This window comes from Meles meles, chromosome 13, assembly GCF_922984935.1.
Source record: "Meles meles chromosome 13, mMelMel3.1 paternal haplotype, whole genome shotgun sequence".
Lineage (NCBI taxonomy): Eukaryota > Metazoa > Chordata > Mammalia > Carnivora > Mustelidae > Meles > Meles meles.
The window spans coordinates 59,616,776-59,644,056 of NC_060078.1; the positions used below are offsets into that span (position 1 = coordinate 59,616,776).

Genomic DNA, 27,281 nt, shown 5'->3' on the forward strand with positions numbered 1-27,281 from the left:
ATGTCCCAAGCTTCTCCTGCTCCCCCAAAGACTAAGTTGCTTTTTTCTGTGTGATCCCATGGTACTGTATCATACCCCAATCATAGCATTTATGAATTTTACTGTACTTATCTTTTACATACCCGTCTTTCCATGAGACTATGAGCTGATGAAGGGCATGAATCATGGTTCGGCCACATTTCTGTTCTAAGAACCTAGCAGTTGTTTGACAAGCAGTTATTAGAAAAAAAACTGAATCTATATTCTACAAAGTTGGGAATTTTCATCATTTTTGTTCACTAATATATTCCAAGTGCCTAGAACCATGTTTGGTACCTGGCAGACATTGAATAAGTATTTTTGAATGAATGAGCAAATGACTGAACAAACCAAACCAGGCCTTACCTGGTTAGAAGGCTGGAATCCCAATCTGTAAGAGGATGTTTCTTTAGAGGGGGGGGTCGCTCCCACAACAACCCGAGGGAAGGGGAAAGGAGGACACTGTTGGCCCAAGACACCAGAACCCTGGGCATGAAAAAGTCGATCTCTCAGCTGCTGAACTGGTAGCTACAAAAGTTTTAATAATGAAAAACTGTGTTAATTAAAATTAAAACGAGTAAACATCCTTTCTTATAAGCCTGGCCCCAGACAGCATTTAAAATTCAGTTGACCCTCAACATTTCAGCCTTAGATAACTCAAAGGTCCTAAACCCTGCCAAGCCTCCCTCCTTGTTGTTCCTTCTACCTAGAATGCCCTACATCTGCTGGGATGCTGCTTCTCTGTGAAGGTCCAGCTCAACTTTTAACCACTGGAAAGCCTTCCTTGAGGACCACTCTATGCAAAACCAGCCCCTTTCCTGGAGTCTCACAGCACCTAGTATAAGCTTCTGTTATAACACTGTAAGTTGCTGACATCTGATTTCCCCCAAGGGATGGTGAGCTTCCTGAGGGACTAGATCTCATTTATTCTAGAATTTCAGCATCTGCGGAGTGCCTGGAACATGGACGTGCTCAGCCAGTGTTAGATGACTGAAATGGTTTGCTCTCTCTCCATGGTCCCACTCACCTGAGTACAGTCCCTGGGTAGGTAGCTCATGGCAGTGGCAAGGCTGCCCTGGGCTGCCAGGAGGCTAGCATACTGAGTGACCCTGAAGGTTGTGGCAGGGCCTGAGCTCACCCTGTCAGGACCCCGCAGCAGCTCCAAGCTTCTATTAAGGACCATCACCTTCTCCATCAGGTCCTACAGGAACACGGATAAAGGCAGTCAGGTCTCTTCCAAGCACATCCTGCTCTCTCAGGCCAGGCAGTTCACCCAGGGACTTCCCACTACAGGTCTGAGGGTATCTGGCCCTGGCCAGTACAAGCAGCAGGTGATGATTCGTAAAAGATGTGACATTTAGAGAAGAGCCACTTGGCCTCACCTCCCAAGCTGTTAGCATTGCCCCAACTGAGTCCATCTGGCTCTTAGACTCTCCTACATCTCTGCCTCTCTTTTTTTGCTTTCTCTACCCTTTACCCTGCTAGTACATCATCAACTTCAGGTTCTGTTACACTATCGTTTCATCTGCGGCTTTGTCTTCCTGAGTCTTCTCTAGTTACCTGTGGGGTGTCTTTTACAATTTAAATACACAGAACTTTTCATAGCAGCTAATAGGCCCAGGCTCACAATTATTCAAACAGAGAATAAACTTGTAAAAACAAACCTAAAGTGGGAAAAAATTGTGAAGGTTAATGCCTAAGCAGCTCTTGCTCAGTCTCCCCTGACTGAGAAGGAGAGAGGAAGGTGCTAGCTCATCCCTGGGAAGAGGTCCCAGACACTGAAGGCCCTTTTCTACTTCCTAATAGACTGGTCAGAGCCCGGGGACCCGGAAGCCTCGCCTCTGATGTCCCTGCACACCCCCATCAACAGCCTCTCCAACGAGCCTGGTGTGGAATGACCAGGGTCCCGCACAGGAAAGAGTACCTGCAGAGCCAGGGGGTACGAAGCCTGGTGGCACTTTGCCCAACACTCCACCAGCAGCTCCACACTCCCTGAGCACACATAACAGAGTCTGGCTTCGGAAGTTAGTGCTCCGCCACCCTCCTGCTCCATGCGAGTGCCCAGCATGTCTGCAGAGAGATGGAAAGTTCTTTAATGGCATAGCTTTCCTGTGCTTCTTCTCATTCTCCTATTTGAAAACAGGCAGAGGACCATGAGCTATGGGACAAGTAACAGCAATGGCTTTGGACAATACTGAGGCCAGTTTTGCTCTACAGTGAAGGGCAGAGCTCTTGCATAGAGATGTAATGAGAAAAAGTAAAACAGGACAATACGTGATCACTACTGTAGTCCTAACCTCCCAGCTGACCCAGACCTCGGCCTTGACAACACGGCCTGGCCTCCCACAGCTCAGGCTGCTCCTCTGCCTCCTCCCTCAATTGTGTCTGTTAACTGCATGCCAGAGTCACACCACTCCATCTGAAACCCAGGGCTACCTACCACAGAGCTCAGGAAATTTCTCTGGCCCGGAGTATGTCAGTAGTAAGGCCAGTGCCTCTTTCCAGTTCTGCAGGCTACAGGCGTGCACCATATCCTCCCAATTCTTCCATACAACACAGGCTAGCAGCTATAATGGGCAGAGAGGGAAGGAGGTCATCAGCCATCCATCCAGCATAGGCAGTTGGAGTCACACACAGGGACATGTTAAGAAAGGCCACTGGTAAGCAGGCTTCCTGTTAGACCACTGGCTAGGGGTTGCGGGTGAGGGAGGGCTGGTTGGAGCGGGGAGACAGACAGCCTGGCAGAGCTTCTAAACACCAAGGTGTAGGCATCCACCTGACAAAGTCCAAGTAATCCCCTCCCCTCCTCTCCTGCACAGTGGGCAGTTACCGAAGAGATTCTGGTTTTCTTCTTGGCCCAGTAGCACTCCTGTGTTCGCCTTAGCAGATCTGCGCCTCCAGCCTGGGCCAGGATGATGGCATCGGCAAAACGCTCTTCCTTCAGACACAGTTCCACAGCAGGGCGCAGTGCTCCAAGCAGGAGAGCCTGGCTCAGGAGTCCATCCGTGTCTGCAAGTGGAGGCATCCCCTCCATGTCAGCCTGCCCTCAGACTCTAGCCTCCGGTCCCCTACAGGGCCCACAGCACACCCCTTCTATCTCTGTATCTCCCTTGCCCCAAATAAAACTCTCAAGTTTCGTTCCTCAGCAACAAAATGTAGCGCACTGTCCCCGAGTACCAGGCCCAGGACTCTAAGGACAGGGCTCGACATGAGGGAGAGTCTCACATGGCAATACCAGAGGGACAGCGTGTGCTTGCTCAGCAAGAAAAGGGTCACAGTCTTTTTAAGAAAACAGTAGGAGAGAAAATATCTTGCTAGAAGGCCATCCACAGCAAAGACGCATCCATAAAAATCCAAGGAGGGTTCTAATCAGTAACAGAACCACCCAGCATTTGTGATGGTCGGAGGCAGGAGGCAGGGGACAAGGAGATGTTCTCAAGTCCAAGAACGCTGAGCCCACCTACTCCCACACAGAGAGTTTCTCTCCCTCAGGATCAGAGTACCTTCTGTGATGGGGATCTCCCATGGAGTCATATTCTGAGGGACCAGCTCATCAAAGAAGGATGAGGAGGCAGAGGCTTCCTCTGTGATGTGTTTGGAGGTCTGTGCAAGAAAGGATGGAGTTGGCTATTTTGGAAATGAACTGAAAACAGTTAGAGAGCTGGCTTAGTAGCTCTCTCTGGGAGCTTTCCTATCTGGGCTGTAATGATACAGCTAAAGAATAACCAGATAAGGTCTAGGAAGGGCTCTAGTCCATGGTTAAAACAGAGCTCTGCTCCCAGCCCCAAAGTTTATGCACTCTTGTCTCACTGTGGTTCCAAGAAACGAGGAGTCTGGAGACATCTACAGAAGCCAAGCACTTTATGAGAGCAAAACAAAGAGCCAGGAAGGGGCAGATGCCCTAAAGGCAGGTCTCCTGTGCTACCCCAGGTCCAGCTTTCTGGGCTTCCACCACACCTGGCTGCAGAAGGCCTGCTGTCTGTTACTGTGGAGATCGTCTCCCTTGGACTGAGGGCTCTCACCCAGCCCCACGTCACTCTTCAAACACGTGGCCACCTGTAAGGAGAGACCTGTGAGTACCCTCTTCCCAGCACAAGGTCTAACATCTAATATGTTTCCTTCCCACCTTCACACTGCACTTAGACTCTCTAAGATCCTGGTCTATTTACCTGGGGAGAAGCCTACCTCCAGGAGGTACAATGTTTATATTTGCATTAGTGAAGTCCAGAAAGAGGTCACTGAGACAGTTTCCACTGAAGGACTTCTCTTCTTCTCTACTTCAAGTATGTACTTCTGATGTGAAAGTAGCTTACCTTCTTCTGAAGCTCATCTTTACTGTATCCTAATAGTTTTAGAAATTTCATTCTGGAGTCTTCCTCTAAGGTCACCTAAGGAACCACAGAACACACAAGTCTCCATTAAATCAACGTGAATGACCCTCTCTTGCATAAGTCGAACATCTGTGCCAGTGTACCCTCTAATAGAGTTCTTCGTGCTACCAGAAGGGCCCTCCTGAGGCCAACACCATCTCTCCCCTTTTTCTCCCCAGATTTGATCCTGCTGGGCTAGAGGCATGGGTGTTAACAAAACGCTCGCCCACTTCTATGTGAGAACTAGACCTTCGGTTGACTTACTAGAGCTATTGGCCTGGTTACCTGGTAAGAGTCAAATGTGAGCTATGTTTCCAGGCAACACTGCTTGCAATGGATAAACTGCATCTGAACTGGAACTATACAAACAATAAATAGCCTCTGTGGGTACAATGCCCCAGGCTGCCCTCATTGCAAAGACTCTTGTAACTGAACAGATCTCTTGCAGGGACTCTAGAAACATTTTTTTTTTAAGATTTTATTTATTTATTTGTCACAGAGAGAGATCACAAGTAGGCAGAGAGGCAGGCAGAGAGAGAGGAGGAAGCAGGCTCCCTGCAGAACAGAGAGCCCGATGCGGGACTCGATCCCAGGACCCTGAGATCATGACCCGAGCTGAAGGCAGAGGCTTAACCCACTGAGCCACCCAGGCACCCCTAGAAACATTTTTCAAGTGGGTACAACAGACATTGGCTCTTGTGGGCATGAGGCTTCTTCGCTGGGGCTACCTACATGCCTGCCTTGTGTGCATCTCATCTCCTTGCACCTAAGCTGTCTTCCGAGGAGGTGAGGAGGACTCTGAACTGCTGCATGGGCTGCTCCAAGAACCCCCACAGAAGAGTGCCACCTCCCACTGCCCGGCCGACAAGCTGTGGCTCCTGTCCCACATCCTTCTGGGGAGACTGATGCCAAGAGAACCTACAGAGTCTTGTGAGTCTAAAATATCTAGATGAAAACATAGTTCATGGCGGAAGCTGCCCAGATACAATAAACCAAGTCAGCTTACCCACTCAGTGTCCCAGATACTGGGCCAAGCCTTCCTGAAGCCCTACCCTAATCTGGGTTAGGGAGCTAGGCCCTTCATTTGCCCTACACAGAACTATGAATTCTGACTACTCCTTTCTCACAGTCTCTCAGGGCTCCCGCCTTCTCCCATACTCATCCTTTGGAAATGTTCAAGCACATTCAGCTTCAGGACCATCATGATGGACAGCTCTTGGGGAGTTTTTCTACCAGACTCCCCTCTGTCCTTAGGTGCGCTGCCTCCTTTGTTCAGAAGAACAAAGGCTCAACTCCTGATGGTGACCTCTATTCTCTTTCTCATTCCACCATTACTGGAGCAGTAGTGTTTTGCTTACAACAAAAGCATCATTTCTTATTCTTTTCTTCCCACACCTTTTTCTAGCTTCACTCAGCAGTTGATGATCTTTCTCAAATCTTGTCTCCTTCCCAGATTCCTGGTGTTTATGTTCATGAAGTTCTACTATATCTGAAGCACAGACCCCAAGTCTTTCTTAGATCCCCAGGGACAGGCTCTGTCCTTTTGCATTGTTCACTATGATCCCAAAGCTTTGAATAATCTTCTCATTGTCTGTCCAGTAGGTTCTCTTTCTCCCTTTAGTTCTCTCTTCCCATCTGCTCAATTCCCTTAATAGGTGGAGCACTCCTTCTGATATCATGCACAACTTGAAATTTCATTAGCACTGGAACTTGATCCATGCCTCCAAAATAAATTGCGACTTAAGCCCTGAGTCCCATCACAATAACTTGCCTTGGGTTACCTGAAACAAGCTCAAAGCCTTCTCATGATGATGTCCCCTTCCAACCAATCCTCTTTCCTTCCTTTCCCTTCTCTTCTCTCTTCCCATCACCTTATCTGCCCTTTGGCATGGCACAAAAGCCTTCACCTTGGCTTCGATAAAGTATCTAGGACATCAGCAATAGAAGCAAAAAAGGCAAATATCACTTTTACTTCTCAGCTTCCTTAGCTCCAAAAGGTCTCTGAGCCACTGGTAAAAGGTGAAGAGTCTGGGCCCAGAGGATGGTGTGGTGTAGGAAAAAGCCCGAGAGGTCAGGGCCTCTGTAATCTAGGTCACAGTGTGGTTGTCCATGTCCTAGAGTTTCCAGCTTTGGGGAAACACTTCAGAGCAGCCAACCTTCATGCTTCTTACCTTCAGGAATTGCCAGAGCATCTTTTCACTTTGCAGTGATGTTTGTTCGATCTTGTCCTCACAATAATTCAGGAGATTTCCTGATTCCAGGGCCTCCCGCAGCTCAGCTGACCGCCTCAGGAATTCAGATTCTATGATGACTTGACTGACAAAGACTAGGCGGAGGCAAGGCTGTGGCACCTGGTGGGCAGGGATGCTGGGGAGGCCAAAGGTAACCAGCTTCCCCCCAAACTGGTGAGAAAAAACAAGGGTGAAGGTCATATCTTCAGGCTAAAAATTAACACCAAGTCTACATTACAGGGAAGGCTATTTAACTGGTTGAACCTAGGACAGAAAACCAACAATAAGAACTCCTGGGGGTTGAACAGGATCAGGAAAGGAGTAGCAAATGCGCCCCCATACCAAAACCACCTCTGCATTTTTAGCCCCATCAGCTTCAAACTCCAGCACATAGTTCATCTTCTCAGCTGTGCTAATAGCACTATTCTCCCAGTCACCTGGACTAAATGCCTTGGCATTATCACAGTCTTTATACCCACACAGCCACAGCCACGGAACAGTAGTCTTACCTCTTCTTGTGCAATGTCTCTCACGCAGGGTCCCTCTGCGTGGGTCCCAGGGCTAGCACACCTCGGTTATTGGAATAGGCTGCTAGCCTCTGGGTTTTCCTCCTCCAGTCCAAGCCTTAGACCATCACCCTATACCTACAGCTGCTTAGGAATGTGTTATGGTCTCACAAGGCCACAGAAGAAAGCTTAAACTTCTCTGCCTGTGGTGTAAAAAATCCTCCAAAGTCAGGGCCAGACTCTCTAGCCTCTGTCTCCTGCTTATTTATGTGATCACTCCACATCCCCAAAGTGCCCAGTCCATTCCTGCTTCTGAGCCTTCACCCACAAAAACAGCCCTACCTGAGCGTCCTTTTCACCAAAACAGGCCCCCTACCTAAAGCATCTGTCACCAAGCAGAGCTTATTAAAGTCCCTTGACTCTAGCAGTTTTCCACTGCAGCCACACATTAACACAACACCACAGCTATCCCGAGTCATCAGGCTGGACTCCAGACAACAGAGTCCGAATCTGGGGCGCGGGGGCGGGGAGGGCCCGGGGATTAGGCATCGGTATATCTGAAAGATCTTCAGGTTGCAGCTATGGTTGACAGCTACTGCTTACTCCCCAACCTTTCACTATTTCCCTTCCGGAGACCTCTTCCTTAATGAACTTTCTGAGTTGGAATTCTTCCCTGGATTCTTACAGCACAAACCTACACTACAGATTAGCGCTAAACAAAACAAACTTAACTTTTGATCTGTTAATATTTGCTAGTCTTGCAAAATGCTTATGTATATTCTTATTTGAGGTTCATGTCAATTCACTAACATAAGCTGACCAGGTATCACTATCCCTGTTTTACAGATAGTCCTGAGTTAAGCGATCTGCCCAGGGTCACCGCTGATAAGCGACAGAGCTATAGCAAGAATGCAGGCCTCAGGAGCCTGGGTGGCTCAGTCTTTTGAGGGTCTGACTTTGGATTTCAGCTCAGCTGGTGATCTCAGGATCCTGGGATCGAGCTTTGTGTTGGGCTCCGCACTTGGAAGGAAGTCTGCCTGAGATTTTCTCTCTCTCCTCTCTCTGCCCATCTCCCCCAACCCATCCATGGGCATTCTCTCTTTCAAATAAATAAATAAATAAATCTTAAAAAAAAAAAAAAAAAAAAGGGAATGCAGGCCTCTCCAGACAGACCCATAAGTACAGAGAACAAATTGGTGGTTGCCGAGGGGTGGGGAATGGGAGGATGGGCAAATGGGTGAAGAAGAGTGGAAGGTAGAGGCTTCTAGTTATGGAATGTATACACCATAGGGATGAGAGAAACAGCATAGGGAATATAGGCAACGGTACTGTAATAGCGCTGTAGGCTGACAGCTGGTAGCCACGTGTGTGGTGAGCACTGCCTAATGTACAGACTTGTCAAATTGCTAAGTTGTACACCTGAAACCGAATGTAACATTATGTGTCAATTACACTTCAGTTAAAAAAGGCAGAAAAGGGGCGCCTGGGTGGCTCAGTGGTTTAAAGCCTCTGCCTTCAGCTCGGGTCGTGATCTCAAGGTCCTGGGATCGAGTCCTGTATCGGGCTCTTTGCTCAGCGGGGAGCCTGCTTCCCTTCCTCTCTCTCTGCCTACTTGTGATCTCTGTCTGTCAAATAAATAAATAAAATCTTTAAAAAAAATAAATAAGAATAAAAAAGGCAGAAAATAATGATTAGGGCTGATGTAGAGAAAATGAAACTCTTAGGCATTGCTGTTGGAACTACTGTGCAGCTGCTGTGGAAAATGGTATGGTGGTTCCTCAAAAAATTAAACAGAATTACCTCCTGAAACAAACAAACAAACAGCAGAATGTACCTCTCTCAACATCAGAATTCTTCACCTCCCTGGCTCCTGAGTATGTCAGCCTTACCTCCACAATAAAACTGGTGGCTCTGAACATAGGAACCACTTCTTTGATACATCTGTTTTCAATTCAAACCTAAATTTACTTATTTATATATATATTTTAAAGATTTTATTTATTTACTTGACATAGAGAGAGAGAGAGACAGCGAGAGAGGGAACACAAGCAAGGGGAGTGGCAGACAGAGGGAGAAGGAGAAGGGGGTTTGTGCTGAGCAGGGAGCCTGATGTGGGGCTTGATCCCAGGACCCTGGGACCAAGACCTGAGCCGAAGGCAGATGCTTAACAACTGAGCCACCCAGGTGCCCCGAAACCTAATATTTAAAGCATTGGATTAAGTACTTTTGGGCCCTGCCACTCCTCAGACCACTGGCAAGGACATCACCTGGGAACTTGTTGGAAAATCAGAATCTTGGGCTCTATCCTAGACTGAAGGAACCAGAATCTGAATTTTAGTAAGATCCCCAGGTGATCTGTATGTGCATTAAAGTTTGAGAAGCATTTGCTTTAGGGATAAAAATGAACAAAATGTGGTCCCTACCGTCAAGGAGTCTCTGACTTAGTAGGGTCCCCACACCTATATAAATAACCTTAGTACAGTTACAATGTATCGTTAGAGGAGTAGAAATCTTCAAGTGAAGTTTGACAAGGGTTTAAAGACAGGCATTGTGGAGGTGGTGGTATTTAAGCAAGGGACCATAAAAGACCACAGTAGGATTCAGTGGCTCAGGAGGGAAGCTGAAGGCAAGGGTACAGGCAGAAGCAGCAAATTTGAGGAGCCATCTGTAGAACAGAAAGGAGTCACATGGAACTGGAACCTAGGGAACACATAAGAAAAAGTTAGGAATAAAAACTGGAAAGGTGGGGCGCCTGGGTGGCTCAGCGGGTTAAGCCTCTGCCTTCGGCTCAGGTCATGATCTTGGTGTCCCGGGATCGAGCCCCGCATCGGGCTCTCTGCTCATCGGGGAGCCTGCTTCCCCCTCTCTCTCTGCCACTCTGCCTACTTGTTATCTCCCTCTGTCAAATAAATAAATAAAATCTTAAAAAAAAAATACAAAACTGGAAAGGTAAGCAGGGCCCTCTGTACATATGGCCTTGAGTTCATAATGGAATAGAGGTCAAAGGTTTTGAGCAGAGGAGTGACAGGATGGACTTAACAATTTTTTTTTCTTTCCTGCTTTGTGTTTCTAACCCTTACATGTCTGCACTCAGTACTAGTCCAGATATGCAGGGGTTAGAGAAAAATTAGATGAAACCTCAGGCAGTTCTCTATAACCAAACAGCCTACAGCAGCCAATACTTTTTAGACCGCACTGGCACAGTAAGCAAGGTGAAGAGACAGAGGAGAGAGCAATAGTGACTCTGCTTGAGCCCGAAAATGGGCCCTGATTGGAGGCACAGGGAGTAGGAATAAATGTCCCATAGAACACAGCTACGTGTTGGGCATATGCAAGGCTTCATGAACACACACGCACATGCACAATCGTGCACAGCCCCCCATACACTACACTTACAGCAAATGAAACACCTGCTAGCCTTCTCATCCATTTGGGGGGTTTCTTTAGAGGAGGTATCAGGGATGCTTGGGCCACTTGCTCCGGTACCTGCAATGGTGGGAGAGGCTGGCCTTTGCTGAAAGAAGAAGAGATCTGAGGGCAAAAGGACAGCTGTATCACCAACCCCACATGGTACTGCATCTATGAACTTTACTCTGGGAGGAATCCTTGAGATACCCAATCTGGACAAAGGCTGGACTCCCGTATTCTAGGGAACTGGTAGTAAGGGCAGGACTCCCATGCAGGAAGCTCTTGGAAAGCCTACTGTATCCACGGTCTACAGTGGAATATAGACACAGAATGGATCTACAGGAGAAAAGGAGATGAGACAGTTCATATTTCCAAAATAATGGTCCCGGCATGGAGATCCAGTGTCCCCGAAATACTACAGGGAACATCCAAGAGTAAGAGTCAACATGAAAGTCTGTTTTATATCGTAGCAGGAACGACAGCCTCCCAGGAAGATGGGCACTACACCAAAAGTGCAGCCCTCCCAACCCAGGGCCCTGGCCTCCCAGTCTTCAACAGTCCCCATTTCCTCCCGGGCCATTCGTCCTTTTCTCTCCCCCCCCCGCCCACAGAAACAGCATTCCCTCCAGCATTCTCCACCAAGCCTTTCAAACCTTGTCAGCCTGTTTCATCTGCTGGACCTCCCAGCTCCTACCCATCACGGAGTACAAACTGATCCAGCCGTCGAAGGAGGCAGCAGAGAACACTGGAGGGTTCCGGGGGCACCACTGCACATCAAAGCACCAGCTGCTCTGTGTGGGTAGCTTATATACTACCTGTGAGGGAACCCCACCATTAGGGAAACCCTGACTAAAAGAAAGGTAACCCAGAACATAGCTTATTTCCTCTCCCAGCATGCCCACAGAACGGCCAGCCCACCTCACTGCTCCCCAGGTTCCAGCACACGATCTGGTTGTCCTTGGCACTACTGAGCAGAAGCTCAGCATCAGCCTGGCTCCATGACATGGATAAGATCCCCCTAAAAAGGAAAGACCAGCTAACATTTATCGAATGCCTACTCTGAGTAGAGTACCTTATATATATCTTGGATAAATTTCACCCCTGTAAAATGAGCAGTCTGATTTCATTTTACAAATGAGGAAAATGAGGCTTTGAAAAATTGAGGAACCTTTGGCAGTCACACAGCCAGAACCCAAGTCAAATCCCAGAGCCTGTGCACTACACACTCTATTATTCTGTCTCCCATAGATCCCTGCAGAACGACCCACTTCTTTCTCCTGACTGCAGAGTAGGGACTATGAACAGAATGAATCAGGCACGCACTCAACCCTATGAGTGCTTGTTTTAAAAAGAAAGGTAGTGAGGACTCAACTCTTCAAAGTCCCCAAGAAGGTATAAAGGCAATACAGCCCTTTAATAAGAAAGAACAGTGTGGGGCTGCTTTTTCTGTTATGGGACCAAGAGCTACAGCTTCAGGGGAAAGTCTGTTCAAAGGATAGACAGGAGCCACGGTTCTCTTATTAAGAAGGTCTTGGATGAAGCAACCTCACCACTTAAAGAAAGAACATTATCCTTGAATCGGAGCCTGGGGATTCTCCCAGGGGCACTAAACATTGTCTCCAAATATTTCTCATGATCCCATCTACACTCCCTTTCTGGAAGTTAAATGGAATCTCAGGTTCTTTTCCATGACCTCAGGATCTCAAGGAGCTCCTCTTTATTGGGGCTACAGCTAGGACTTAGAGACTATGTTCACTGGGAATTACTTTGAAGACAGGGAAGATGACTGGTAACTAAAGTGAGCCATTCACTGCCTCCTACCCAGGTCAGTTATGCCCCACCATCCACCAAGGATGTAGACAGAGTTTGATACTTTACTTGCTGTGGCTCTCCAGCACCTTCAGGGGCGAGGAGGCAAAGCGCAAATCCCACAGCTGAATCACTGGGAAACGATCATCTTCTGAACACAGCACCAACTGGGTGGCTATGTCTGGGTGCCAGGCCAGGCCTGAGCTGTGCATCTGTGAACAAAGCAGACCGCAACGGGTGACGTAACCCGAAACTTTTGGTTATGAACCTTTTCTGCCTAGTTGGAATAGGACCTCTGAGGGTGGGTTTTATGTCTCTTCTAAGTGATAAGTGATGACCATGAGTAAGTAAGGAACATTAGCCTTTGGGTCAGCTCTGTTTAGCTTCCCTAAGCATTCACTCTCAACCAGAAATCTGCTAAGAGGCTGAACCTGCAAGTGCAACAGCTGGGAGCAGAACACTGGCCTGGGGAAGAGCAGCTCCGAAGTCTAGGCACACGAAAGAAGCCAGAACCCGAGCCTGTATTCTGCCTTCATGACTCACCCTGTTGCTGTGATCGCTGACTTTGATGATAGGTTCATTCTTCCTGAGATCCCACACAACCGCCTTGCCACTGGGGTGAGCAGAAGACAGAATGTGTTGAACCTGCCGGTTCCAAGCGAGTGCCTTGATGTCTTCTGGAGGTTGCTGAGGCAGGAAGCGGGGAGGGGGGAGGGGACAACTTGTCATCCCTTGGACAGAGAGCCATTTGCTCTTCCACTGCTCCCAACCCCCTCCGCAGAAAGCCCAAGAGTTGAGGTGGGGCTTCCCAAACCCAAACGGTGTCAGGGAGTGGGAGCTGAATTTTCCAGAGAGGATCCTTTAGGGGACTGGTGTAGAAGCTAAGAGAATGGCAGGCAGACTTGGAATTTACTCCTATCCCAAGGTGCTCCTGAGAGGATGGAGTCAAGATTTAAATCAGCCCTCTTATCTATGACAAAGAGTGGTAGAGAAGGAGGAAGGGAGGATAATAAAGACATGTAAGACATCCAGAAAGAATGAGGCAGAAAGACAAGCCATTGCTATTTTTAGGGCACAAGGTGCTATCAAATTTATACTTAACTTACCTCACGATACTGTAAGCACAAGACAGAGAAGAGCCAGGAAGCAAAAAGACGGGCCCAGTTATAGACTGACAGGTAGGTATACTCCGAGACAGACATACAAGATGCCCAACCGCATGGGAGAACCAGATATAGAGGCAAAGTTGACCCACCCCACAAAAGGACAAGGACGTATCTGGTCCCACTCCAGAGCCCAGGGTCTTACTCTACTCTGCTTAAGCTCTATTCTGATAAATAGTATTCTCACTCCTTTTCTCAATGTCTTTTACTGTCTTTCTTCATCTTTGTTCCAGAAACCCTAGGACAGTTAACGACCACAAACCACCACACAGACGCCCTACCCCTCCATCCCTGCTATGGGTTGGCTGGTAACATGTTAGTCTGTGGCACTTTACTGCCCTCCAGTGGTGAAGTCCAAAGTCTGTTAGTCTGTGGCACTTTACTGCCCTCCAGTGGTGAAGTCCAAAGTCTCCTGGGCTCTGGGTGCCTCAAGAATTCAAGACTCTCCTGGGCAAACCAGCTGCACACTCTAAGCAGCAGCCCGGGGAGCCTCCTTACCTGTGACTTGGATCCTGGAGTCACTGGCACATTGAAGTTATTCAAATCCCAGATAAAGATTTCAGAATCACTGGCCCCTGAGGCCAGAAGGTTGGCCTGTATAAAGAAAAGGCCTTTGGGGATACACCATCCCAGGAAAAGGTAAGAACAGGAAAGGGGGAAAGAAACCCACATTTGGGGCTTCCAAAACCTCCCCCATAAGTGTGAGAAGGGCTCAGAATTACAGACTAAAGGTCACAAGTGAATGCTTCCACTCAGATCTGTGGCTCCACGGCTTGGCCATGTTGCACCAAATGAAATGCAGTACCTGAAAAGGATTAAAGTCAAGGGCTCTGACAGGTCCTGTGTGCTTCTGTCTCTGGGCAATCACAGGCTCCTTCCCCGAAGACAGGATGTGGGTCACATTGTATAGAGTAAGCAGGCCATTGTCCCCGCCACCTGCAATGATCCCGGAGCCTTCCGGAAGCCCATTGCCAAAGCTCCCCCAGATCAGCTTGTAAAACCTACAAAGAGGCGGAACCAGCATCAGCACCAACTCAGAATCACGTCAGTAGGCAGAGAGGAGGCATTTCTGTCAGCCTCTGTCAATATGCAGGCATCCCCATCGAGATGGGAGTCTGCCTGTCTCCCTCACTTACCAGACACACAACACAGGTTTGCTTGCTTGGTCCTGCCCTTTCTCTAAAAAAAGATTCCATCTCTGTTACACCAGAAGGCAGGAGAACACTGCCTCAGAGTTGTGTGGCATGCTTTTTTTTTTTTCCTTAATTAACATTACTGGGGTTACATAGGCCCAGGGATACATATTTCAAATAGATTACTTAATCCTCACAACTCAAATGAGAACAACTAACACTTATTGGACACTTCCTATATGCCAGGCACTGTTTTAAGTGATTCACATGTATTAGCTGATTTAGTATTCAACAACCCTATGAAGTATTATTATGGACTCCATTTTTAATTGAGGAAACTGAGGCAGAGAGAATTTATGAAACTTCTGTATACATAGCCAGTAATTTTATCCCTCCTTGACAGCTAGGAAGTGGCAGAATCAAGGTTTAAAGCCTGGCCCATCTTATTTTGTTTATTTATTTGTAGAGCAAGAGTGAGAGAGAGAATCTTAAGCAGACTCCACACTCAGCATGGAGCCCGACGTGGGGCTTGATCTCATGACCCTGAGATCATGACCTTAGCCAGAATCAAGAGTCAGATGTTCAACCAACTAAGCCACCCAGGTGCTCTGGCCCATCTTATTTTAGAGCCCAAGCTCTTAACTATCATAAAATAGTGTATTCTGCTTAAAGGAAGATCCAAACTCTCTTATACCTGACTATGAAGCAGTTTCCCTATACAAACAGTTACTGTCCCCTCTTCCCTCTCAAACTGGAGGTAAGAAAAGACCCACAGACCTCTCCACCCTGTGTGTCTTCCATGTAACTAGCCCATCGGATCTGCTATATGGCTGCCCTGGGCCAGCCCTACCAACAGAGAAGCGTAAAGAATAAACATACCTCTTGGGAAATACTTTTGGCTTTCTAATGATGCTTCTAATGAGACACTGCTAGTGTCTTGCACAAAAGAAAAAGACAGACTCTGGGCTCCTGCAGACAAAGATGGTTCCTCTGCAAAGCCCCCAGGGAAAGCATGTGAAATCCTCAAAGCCTCCCAGGTAGCTTGTCCTTCATTCACAGCTGCCAGCCAAGGCTATTTCCACAGCCCTTCAGAGAAGCTAGATTTCACATCAAATGATACCATAAGATCCTTACCTAGAAATGAAATGCTCCCACACCCTGGGAACTGAGTGGGGTGACCAGGCAGGAACCTGTTTGGCCAGTCATGAGAGCAGCAACCGCCTGTTAGAAGTAAAGAGCTGAACACTGGTTGAGACCAGGTCAGCAACTGAGATAAAACATAAAACAGCAGAGCTGGCACAAACAGTGGCTACAGAGCTACTGTCCAAATGACTATGTGTTCTAAGGCTGCCCTGATCTTAACTGGACAGAAGAATGTGTGCCACACTGGTTCGAGAGGCTGCCATGTTCCCCTGGGGCTAGAGGTCAGTGTGGGCAGAGGGCAAGTCAACAGAGCAGCTACAGAAGCCCAGAATAGGTCTCACAGAAACCAGAGAGTGTGACCAGAGAAAAACTCACACACAGAAGGTGGAGGATGCTACAGTATGGGCACAACTTATGACCTCCAGACCGAAGACAAAGGCACCTGACACCTCAAGGGGGAGTCACCAAAGGGCTGGAAAGTAAAGCCCTGTTAGTTTTGAGAGACCAAAATGCAGAACACAGCACGTGACAAAATGACTTCCTTTCTCTAAGCCTGCAGAAAGTATAGTCCTATGGTTAACCATTTCCCTGGCGAGGGTGAAGCAGGAGCCCAACAAGTACATGATCCTTCGGTGGGTTCAAGGACTGTCAGTCATCTCTGCTCTGCAAATGGACAGGGAATAGCATGTTGGGGGGGTGGCGGGTGTACGCATGTGTGTGGATGCAGAGAGAGAGCTCAGAAGCATGCAGGAAATGCAACCAAAAATGAACAACTGACAAATCTAAGGAAAGGCATACGATTACTCCTTGTACTAGTCTACAACTTTTCTATGTTTGAATGGTTTAAAAATAAAAATTAAAAAAAAAAAGTTGGCCTTTGGCTTAAAAATAGGATTTTTCAGACATTAGAAGAAAAGAGATTTAAGGAGAAGGTACAGAAAGAGTTTGTATAGAAAAATGGGAACTTTCAAAACATCAGAATACCGATAGAATTCTCTGCTGAAGAGGTTCCCATGCAGATGGCAACAATGGGTACCACAGAGCATCAGGAATGATGGGTGGCACCTAAAAAAAATACAGATTCTTTACATACCTACATAATTCACATTTTTAACATGAGTTCCCAGGTGATTCTAAGAAGCAACCAGGGTTGAGAACCCCTGTACTAGATACATCAGACCGATGCCAGCCTAGACCAATAAGGGAAGATATTGAAATTCGTATTGATTCTGATGCATTTACCCACGCTCTCCCAGTCTACTGATAGCCTGAGGCAGCTCCTTGTCTGCACCTGTGCCAGTGTTTCGGAGCAGTTCTCTTTCAGTCAGGTATTTCTAAATATGTAACATTTCTCTGATGCATCATGGATTAAGGATAAAGAGATCTTCAGGATTCAAATGTGGTTGAGCCATAAAAAGGGCAGGCAAAGGAAGGGGAAAGGTTTTGAAAAGTGTATGTTTAAGTAACAATGAAGAGACACAAGGAAGGATTCTTTTTTTAAAAAGTGGGGAGTACCTGGGTGGCTCAGTTGGTTAAACATTCAACTCTTGATTTTGGCTCAGGTCATGATCCTGGTCAGGGTCCTGAGATTGGGCCCTGAGTCAGGCTTCACGCTGAATGGGGAGTCTGCTTCTCTCCTTCTCCCTCTGCTCCCTCCTCTCTCTCTCTCTTTCAAATAAATAAATAAATGAATAAATCTTTAGGGGGAAAAAGGAAAAGAAAAAAGCAAATACATGGCTTGTGAACTGAGTACTTAGCTGCTGCTTTTTTTTTTTTTGCTATAGAAAAAGAAAGGGAAGGAAAGACTGAACATTAGACCCGAATCTAGAGCCCAGTAGGTTCTTAGCAGCCATCTTGCACAACCTCTTCTTTACACATAAGTGAGGAAACTGAAGACCACTGTCAGAATACCACCTGCGCAGTCATGTACCCTTAGCCAAGGATGCAATACAATTGTACTTTCCACTAAACCATGCCAAAGATGACACAGAAAAGAAAGAGGAAAGCATAAAGCAAAGAATGGGCAGCTCTCTACCTACCTGATCATCTTGGTCAATAGTTTGAAATGTGGGTTTCTGGGTGAGTGGCTGAACCCAGGCTGAGCCAAAAGTGGGTGTCCTGACTCTGGAGTATCCAAGATAACTTCGACAAAACTCTAATAGATCGGGGTGCCTGGGTGACTCAGTCGGTTAAGCACCTGCCTTCGGCTCGGGTCATGGTCCCAGGGTCCCGGGATCGAGCCCCGTATCAGGCTCCCTGCTCAGGGGAGAGCCTGTTTCTTCCTCTCCCTCTGCCTGCCACTCTGCCTACTTGTGCTCTTTTTCTCTCTGTTTAATAAATAATAAAAATCTTTAAAAAACAAAACAAAACACAACTCTAATAGATCCAGGTCAAAGGTAATTCTTTAGTTCTTTGAAAATGCAAATCAATATCTGGATACAATGATGGAGGTGGAAAAGAAAGTAGAGATGAAATACTATCAATAGGGTTAACTGTACTATTTATTTTGGTTATAGCCCCCAGTCCTTGCAGGATGGAACAAGGTATGAAGTGAAGTTTATGATTCCTTTATCGGGTACCTATATTTCAAAAAGGGTCCCTTCAACCTAGTTGGCTGCAAAACCAACCAATCGTCATCCCTGAGAAGCTCTCCAGGCACTAAGATTAATTGAAGAATAAGTATAACAAACTGAAATTGCAGGTACCAATGCTCACTTTGGTAATCCAGACATTTCTAATGTCACTTGTTCATTTAACAGATTTTATTAAGCATCTAACACCAGGCACTGTTTTAGGAGCCAAAGATACAGTAGTGACTAAAACAGACAAAAATCTCTGCCCACAGAGATCTTAGGATTCAACCTTAAGATTTCCTTTTTCAAGAAAATAGTTTTTTTTTTAAATATTTTACTTATTTATTTGACAGAGAGAGAGAGAGAGCGCACGCGCACGAGAGAGAGCGCGTGCACAAGCAAGGGGAGCTGCAGGCAGAGGGAGAGGGAGAAGCAGGCTCCCCCCTGAGCAGGGAGCCCAATGAGAGGCTTGATCCCGGACCCCTGAGATCATGACCTGAACTGAAAGCAGATGCTTAACTGAATGAGCCACCCAGGCGCCTTCTTTTTAAAAACAAGAACTGTTTTAAAGATTTTATATATTTTTGGGGCGCCAAAATAAATATATTATTTATATGTATATACACAATAAATACATATCAAATAAACAACTTATTTATTTGATATACATATCAAAATCATATTTGATTACATATCAAATAAATAACTTATTTATTTGATATGTATTTATTGTGTATATACATATACATCATATATAATAATAAATAATAAATATGTATATAACAATATATAATATATAATAAATATTAATATATAATATAATATATAATAATAAATATATATAATACATATCAAATAAATAACTTTATTTGATATATATATTTATTGTGTATACACGCGCATACACAAGCATGATACAAGATTTCTTAAGCAATTATATTGCCTCTATTAGGAACTCTCTGCCCTAAGGAGCCAATGCTATGCTGAGGCTGCTGCTTTGCTGGCTGAGGAGAAGGGTCCTTGCCCACTGCCCCTCTTCTTAACTCCAGGAGTATGTTATTGCAATAGTTCACCCCTTTCAGGGGCCCTTTCTGAATACTTGCTTAGATGCTAAGAATATTTCATGATTATTGGTAAACCCTCCAGTGGCTCCTCTTCAAAAGGGAAGGTACTGGAAATACAAAGAGATGTAAAAAAAAACTATAAAATAAGGGATACTGTCAGAAAGTGACAGAGGGGCTCCAGAAAGGGAGAACAATAGCTAACTTTTATTAGGTTAAACCATGAAAAGAAAAAAAAAGGGTACTTCTGTTTAAATTAATCTCTCAGATGAACCAAAAAACGCACAAGAGAATGCATAGCTGAATTTTGATCAGTAATCTCTAAAGTGGGGTGAGCAAGATAATTTTCTGAGCTGTAGGAAAAAGACTTTTTAATCTATAAAATTATAGAAACTGCATTCTTAATGGTAGAGTAATATATTACTTATATTCCCCATATAAGTATATAAGTATGTGTGTGTGTATATATATGTGTGTGTGTATGTATATATCAAGTATAGTGAATATTCACATTTTCCCTGGTGGTATGAAAATCTGGAGACCACTGCTGTAAGCCACATCTTTACAAAACCTATAAAAGAAAAGTTGAATAATAGAATAATAGAAAGAAGGTAGATTTTGGAGTTAGGCCTAGATGTAAATCCTAGCTTCCCAGAGTTTCAGTGTCCTCCTATGTAAAATGGGAATAATGGTATTTATGGCTTAGGCCCATTTTGAGGGATAAATAAATATACAGAGCTAGTGTCTGGTCCGTATCCATACCCTCTATGAATGCTAGTACTCAGCCCTGAAAGCCCACCAGAGCCATGAAATCCTTGAGTACCCAATCAGTGCCTAACCATGATGAGGAGAGGCTCACTCATTCTCCTCCCACTGGCAGAAAAGGAGATATTGTGTAAGGTTATCTTCTCAAGAGCCGAGGGAGGAAGGAGCCAACATCTCTGGGCTCAGAGAGAGATCAGGTACTTAAGGGTCCAGCTCTGTGTGAGGTGTCTCTATCACCTGATTCTTTTTTTTTTTTTAAGATTTAATTTATTTATTTGAGAGAGAGAGAGAAAGAGTGAAAGAGCACAAGCAGGGGGAGCAGTAGAGGGAGAGGGAGAAGCAGGCTCCCCGCCAAGTAGGAAGCCCAATACAGGATTCGATCCCAGAACCCTGGGATCATGACTCGAGCTGAAGGCAGACACTCAACCGTCTAAGCCAGGTGCCCTCTATCACCTGATTCTGCCCGATGCTGCTGCTGCTGACCAAAAAAGTGCAAGTGGGTGTTTTAAAAAATCCTCTTGCAAAATAAACCCAGGGTTAACTTCTCCCCTCACATATCTCCTCATGAGCTCTGAGAAGTACACATTACTACCAAGATTCCTCAACAGGTATCAGGATCTGACCCACACACCCATCAACAATTAAGACATAGTACCTGCTTGAGGCAGAAAGGACTCCCTTGTGTTTCAAGTCCAAAGAGGGGTCCTTGAAATCAACCTCAAAGATTTCCAATGTGCCATTTGTGCTAAAGGAGGCATCTAGCTGCTGGGCAGATGTTCCTAGGCACAAGAAAAGTTAGGAAGAGGCAGCATATAAGCAAAAATACATGCATGGATTTGGGGTATAAATGGTTGGGGAGTGGAGAGGCAGAAGAACAGGAGAGGACTGGGAATATCCTTTTCCAAATGGTAATTCCATGGAAAGGAAGAAAACAGGAGGTGCCCAGGCTTGAGCTATAGTTCAAGGCTGCCCCGAGGTAATCCAAACACTTAATGTCCCTTTGCTTATGCTGCGAGCAAACCCCACCTTTCCATGACTCTAAAGCTTTCTCTGAAGCTCAGTAAGGAATTCTGGATATTAAGTCTCCCCTTGACTTACGTACTTTCAGCAGACCGTAGTCCACAATATAATCATACCTGTGGCCAGATACAAAGGGTACTGGCTAGCTGGGCTCCATGCTTGGACAGCAGGCCGTTCAAGTTCCTTTAGCTTCATGGTCGGTCCTGTGTGGGGCAGAAAACTGACATGGCCCTCAGTTCACTGAAAATAGAAACCTGCAAACTTAAGGGTCAGATCCAAGGAGTACCTGCAGACATGAGATCTTGTTTCTCTCTCCCCACCATGGAATGGGGATTTCAGGGCAAAAGGGGGTAACACACACATAATCATCTGTAGCTCTGCAAGGACAGTTCACTTACCCAATTACGGAAATCTAATGCATTTACCCCAGAAAGATATCCAAACACAGTGGCTGCCACAAGCCCAGTGGTGATGACAATGATCAGATCAGATAATATCTCAGTGACCTCATCTATTCCCTTGGCTTTATATATCATCCATATGCTGATGACCCCCAAATTTGTATCACCAACACAAATTTCTCTTCTGAGCTAAAAGTTCTTATATATAAGTTATTAATCAAATATTTCCATTTGGATATAGCAATGATACCTAAGTTAGTCCGTCTAAAACAGATTTCTTTATTCCACCATCTCCTCCCCCCAAATCTGTTCTTCCTCCAGTTTTCTTCATCTCAGTAACTGGTACCACTATCCACCCAATTGCTCAACCAGAAAACCTGAAAATCCCTGATTCCTCCTTCTCCCTTATTCCCTTCTAATTCATTAAGTCTTTCTGATTTCACCTCCAAAATTATATATATATATATTTTTAAAGATTTTATTCATTTATTTGACAGAGAGAGATCACAAGTAGATAGAGAGGCAGGCAGAGAGAGAGAGTGGGAAGCAGGCTCCCTGCTGAGCAAAGAGCCCGATGCGGGACTTGATCCCAGGACCCCGAGATCATGACCTGAGCTGAAGGCAGCAGCTTAACCCACTGAGCCACCCAGGCGCCCCTCCAAAATTATATTTTAATCTGTTTACTTCTCTCCATCTCCATCACCACCACAGTCTTTGAATATACCATCATCTCTCATCTGGATTACTGCAATAATCCTCCGACCGGTCATCTTCACTCTACCATCACCCAATCAACTCTACATAGCAGTGGAAGCGAACTTTTAAAAAAAAAAAAGGGGGGGCGCCTGGGTGCCTCAGTCATTAAGCATCTGCCTTCCACTCAGGCCGTGATCCCAGAGTCCTGGGATTGAGCCCCACATCAGGTTCCCTGCTCTACGGGGAGTCTGCTGCTCCCTCTCCTTTTCATGCTGCTTGTGTTCCCTCTCTTGCTGTCTCTGTCAAATAAAATAAAGTCTTTAAAATCAAAAAGAGGATTTTGGCGTTCCATGTTTAAAATCTTCCAATGACTTCTACTGCACTCAGAATAAAATTGCACTCAAACCCCTTATGACCCTGCTCAAAGGCTCCACCTACCACTTCAAACTCATCTCTTGCTACTTTCCCCTCTAATTCATTGTGCTGCAGCCACATTAGCCTTTTTTCCTTTCCTGGCTTTATACTAACTCAGAGCCTTTTTTTTTTTTTTAAGATATTATTTATTTGACAGAGATCGCAAGTAGGCAGAGAGGCAGGCAGAGAGAGGAGGAAGCAGGCTCCCTGCTGAGCCGAGAGCCTGATGCAGAGCTCAATCCCAGGACCCTGATCATGACCTGAGCTGAAGGCAGAGGCTTTAACCCACTGAGCCACCCAGGCGCCCCCCTCAGAACTTTTGTAAATTGTATTCCATACTTTGAACGTTCTTCCTTCCATTCTCTGCACACTGGCTCCTTATCACACCTTTCTGGGCTCATCTTCTCACCCCCTCCAAGAGGTGAGCCATCCAATGAAAATCAGACTCAATCTTTTTCCCCTTGCTAATCTTATTTGTTGAATGAGGGTAGACATCCATTTAATTCTGTGGTTTCCAATCCAACTCTAACGCATATTCAAGGTGCCATCCCAATAGGCTGGAAAAGTGGCAGGAAAGCGTTTTGTTTGTAATGTAACACTGAACTTGAGGGAGTAGACTTGGGACCTGCTGTGACCTGCTTAAGGAAGCCACCGTCAGGTTAGTCTCAACCTAGAAAAATAGCAGGTAGTACTACTCAATCTGTAATGTACTTTCCAGCCTGAAGAAAGTTTGAGGCTGCCAATTCAGCCAAGATTCTCAGGGGACCTCTAAACGCTTGAGGCAACACAATTACGTACGGACTTGCGGCACAACACATCATATAGTCACCACCGCCACCTGCTGGTCAAAGCCATTTTCACGTTTCCGGGGAAAGCCCTTGACAAAAGTAGAAGCTGTGTTTAGCACTACTCATTTAACGTGCAAATCTCAAGTCTCCCAATGGCTCTTCGTGGCAAATACTTTATGATCCCCATTTTTACGGGGAAGAAAACTGGCTCAGCCGAGACGTGAACCCACATCAGCCTCCACAGCCCAGTGCTTTTAACCACTATACTAGTTCACACTAAACTCAACCGCACATGAGGTGTTAAATCCCCGACGGTCTGGAAACTGGGAAGATGGGCTTTTAAACTACATTCAACCAAGAGCCAAACGGACTCCTGCAGTGATGGAAGGCGAGCGGCAGCGACCCGGCCGGGCCCGGGGCGCACGCAAAGGCGCGAGGGCGGCGCTCAAGGGAGACCCTCGTCCGGTCGAAGCACCGCCGCGAGGGGAGCCGGCCCGGGTCCAGTCCGAGGGCGGGCGCGGTGGGGCCCTGAGAGGCCCGGGCCGGGGTCTCCGCTGGGGGTAAGCTCCCCCGCGACACTCTCCCGAAGGAGGGGAGGCACTCCCGGGCGCTCCCACCCCTCAGAGAGGTGGGCAAGACCCACCTGCACGGGGAGCCCCGGTCGGAGTAGCGCGGCGCAGCCAGAGCCGGTCTCCTCCGAGGGCCTATGGGCTCAAGTGGGCGGTGCGGACGGCGGCTGCCGAAGGCCAAAAGTAGTCCTGTCAGGGCACGGCGCGCGCAAAGCGCGGGGTGGAGGAGCTGGCTGACCCGCGAAGGAGGTCATAGGATTCTCGCTTTTGCTCCGGGCTCCCTCACCTGTCCTGTGGTTGCGCAGTTCTGCGGCAGTGGGTCAGATCCTGCGACGACCTATTCTGACCTACTCGATTTAAGCCAGATTCCGGGAACAGCGACCCCCCCGCCCCCGCAAAAAGGGAAAATATTAATTCATTATTTGTTGAAGTGGATAAGACATGGTACTAGTTCCAGAAGCTCTCAGTGGAATTGAAAAGGTAAATAGCAATCGAGGCCATATTTAACAGGAACGCACTACAGCCCAGCACCAACCAGTAGCCAAAAGCTGTTGGCTTTGTGAATTGTTTTTTGACTAATGAAAAGGCACAGGCATGCAGGGGGCTTGGCATTGTAGACGAGGGGCTTCCTGGAGGGCTTCAGGAACATGAGACAGGTGGTCATATCTTGCAGCAGCAAGGTAGGTGATATCTCAGAGAGAATGAAGGGCCCAACGAGCTAGTGGGCCCCTTTGCATTTCCCCTACCATGAACTAAAGAGGCTGGATACAGGTTGGGAATACGAGTTCAACTCTGCGGGTAATCGGTAGTTACTGAGAATTATGAGTAGGGATGCAATAAGATGAGGATTGTATTTTGAGACAAGTAGTATGGACTCACTTGGAGAGAAACCAGAGCTGGAGGCAGGAACTCCAATTAGGTGACTAACAGTCCAGGTACCAGGTGATGACAGCCTGGATTAATATAGCGGCAGTGACTATAAAGGAAAACTGGACAGGCTCTTGTGACTGATGAAGGTTAACAATTGAAGAGGGAGGTGAAAAAAAATCAGATGGATGTTTTTATGTTGACTGAGGGAATTATGGCATTTTCAAATAAGTGTTCTGCCAGCAGCTAAAGAACTTAGACCTGTTATCTGCGATTCAAAACTTTGGTTTAATGCGGAAGTCCCACCATGTTTTTGCTGGCTACACCTCCAAAGATGGTGAATTGGTTCAGTTATTATTATTTTTTTTTTTTTAAGATTTTTTATTTTTTATTTATTTATTTGACAGAGAGAGAGAGAGAGATCACAAGTAGACAGAGAGGCAGGCAGAGAGAGAGAGAGGGAAGCAGGCTCCACGCCGAGCAGAGAGCCCGATGTGGGGCTCGATCCCAGGATGCTGGGATCATGACCTGAGCCGAAGGCAGAGGCTTTAACCCACTGAGCCACCCAGGCGCCCCTGGTTCAGTTATTTTATGACTGAGCCCCAAATCACTGTGACACAAGCCTAGATTTCCTTTTTGTGTGGACCAGAGGGGTTTTTTTTTTTTTTTTTTTTTAGATTTTTTATTTATTTATTTGACAGAGAGAGATCACAAGCAGGCAGAGAGGCAGGCAGAGAGAGAGAGGAGGAAGCAGGCTCCCCGCGGAGCAGAGAGCCCGACGCGGGGCTCGATCCCAGGACCCCGAGACCACGACCCGAGCCGAAGGCAGTGGCCCAATCCACCGAGCCACCCAGGCGCCCCCAGAGGGTTTTGAAGTCAGGACAGAAGACCATTCACATTCTTCCTGTGTGTTAAGTACTTACCAAGCATTTCTGGAGCATCTTAGCACCACAACAGTGGATGAGATCTGAGGGCAAGTAAACAGGGTGGAAAATGGAACCTTAGAATATACCTCAAATTAGGGAATGAGGCAGAAATGTCACTGATGGGGGAGTGCTGTGGAAGAAATCTAGACCAAAAACGTAAGGTCAGTTCCAAGCAGGACAGAATTAAAAAATGAGAAGTACAGGGGTGCCTCGGTGGCTGTTAAGCCTTCAACTCTTGATTTTGGCTCAGGTCATAATCTCAGGATGTGAGATCAAACCCCTTGTCTGGCTCCACGCTGGGTGTGGAACTTCCTTACGATTCTCTCTCTTGGGGTGCCTGGGTGGCTCAGTGGCTTAAAGCCTCTGCCTTCGGCTTAGGTCATGATCCCAGGGTCCTGGGATCGAGCCCCACATTGGGCTCTCTGCTCCGCAGGGAGAATGCTTCCTCCTCTCTGTCTACCTCTTTGCCTACTTGTGATCTCTGTCTGATAAATAAACAATCTAAAAAAAAAAAAAAAAATTCTCTCTCCCTCTGCTCCCCCAAAAAATAAATTTTAAAAAAATTTTAAAAATTAAAATTAGGGACGCCTGGGTGGCTTAGTTGGTTAAGTGTCTTCTTTTGGCTCAGGTCATGATCCCAGGGTCCTGGGATTGAGTCCCACATCAGTCTCCTTGCTTAGCGGGTAGCCTGCTTCTCCCTCTGCCTTCTGCTCCCCCTGCCTGTGCTGTCTCTGACAAAAAAAAAGGAAACTCTTCTTTCTGTTTACACATCTCTTAATTCTTTCACTTTATTTTATAACTGCCAGTTTCAGCTTCTACCTAAGTACTTAAAGGCAATTATTTTGTCCTTCCAATTGTATATCCCCAGGACCTATCAGTGTCTGATTTTATATATATATATATATATATATATAATCACACAATATTATATATATTAGATACACAGATGTTTGTTTGTTAAATATATATTATCAAATGTGACTGAGGACAGAAAATGAAGACAGATATAAAAGTCCCTTTCAGTGCCTGGACAAAAACAAACTTGGATGGACCTGCTTTCATAGGTCATACTGAATGCGTGCTTTTTTTTAATGGGACAGGTTTTCAGGCAGCATGACTGTTACTTTAAGAAAATGTCCCCAAACGGACAAAAAGAAAATGAATTGGTTTACTTAGCATTAAGATAAATCCTCAAAAACAGGAGCAAAAGCCATGCACAGGTTCAGAATAACTCACTGAACTGTCCTCTCATTCATAAATGTAGGATTCAGGATATATAAATGTAGGATTCAGAAGTGGATTCAAGGAATCCACACTCTTACAACAGAAAACACATTAGAGACCATCATAGCCCCAGGTGAGTCCAAAAACAACTATTTATCCTGGAATATACTTGAAACATGTTGAAGTACAATTTTTT

The 27,281-nt window shown here is 46.2% G+C and overlaps 1 protein-coding gene across 9 annotated transcripts in view; it reads right to left on the reverse strand.

Moving 5' to 3' along the window:
* SEC31B (SEC31 homolog B, COPII coat complex component) overlaps positions 1-24,378 on the reverse strand; it is a 38,912-nt gene extending 14,534 nt beyond the window's left edge. For 5 of the 9 annotated variants that reach the window (XR_006821202.1, XM_046026452.1, XM_046026453.1 and 2 more), the window contains exons 1-18: positions 21,317-21,420; positions 20,836-20,959; positions 14,311-14,506; positions 14,004-14,099; positions 12,886-13,029; positions 12,412-12,554; positions 11,452-11,551; positions 11,187-11,348; positions 10,522-10,656; positions 6,560-6,790; positions 4,332-4,406; positions 3,976-4,074; positions 3,522-3,621; positions 2,849-3,027; positions 2,459-2,585; positions 1,943-2,088; positions 1,046-1,219; positions 385-546 (exon numbers count right to left, since the gene is read on the reverse strand). Coding sequence is in view for 8 of the 9 variants with exons in the window: in XM_046026452.1 (XP_045882408.1) it covers positions 385-546; positions 1,046-1,219; positions 1,943-2,088; positions 2,459-2,585; positions 2,849-3,027; positions 3,522-3,621; positions 3,976-4,074; positions 4,332-4,406; positions 6,560-6,790; positions 10,522-10,656; positions 11,187-11,348; positions 11,452-11,551; positions 12,412-12,554; positions 12,886-13,029; positions 14,004-14,099; positions 14,311-14,506; positions 20,836-20,959; positions 21,317-21,395 (2,472 nt within the window). In the remaining variant the exon portion in view is untranslated. Of the gene's footprint in view, positions 1-384; positions 547-1,045; positions 1,220-1,942; positions 2,089-2,458; positions 2,586-2,848; positions 3,028-3,521; positions 3,622-3,975; positions 4,075-4,331; positions 4,407-6,559; positions 6,791-10,521; positions 10,657-11,186; positions 11,349-11,451; positions 11,552-12,411; positions 12,555-12,885; positions 13,030-13,448; positions 13,458-14,003; positions 14,100-14,310; positions 14,507-20,835; positions 20,960-21,316; positions 21,990-24,142 lie in introns of those variants that run through there. The other 4 variants (XM_046026454.1, XM_046026456.1, XM_046026457.1 and 1 more) reach the window with 4 other exon arrangements.
* Positions 24,379-27,281: the final 2,903 nt, after the last annotated feature.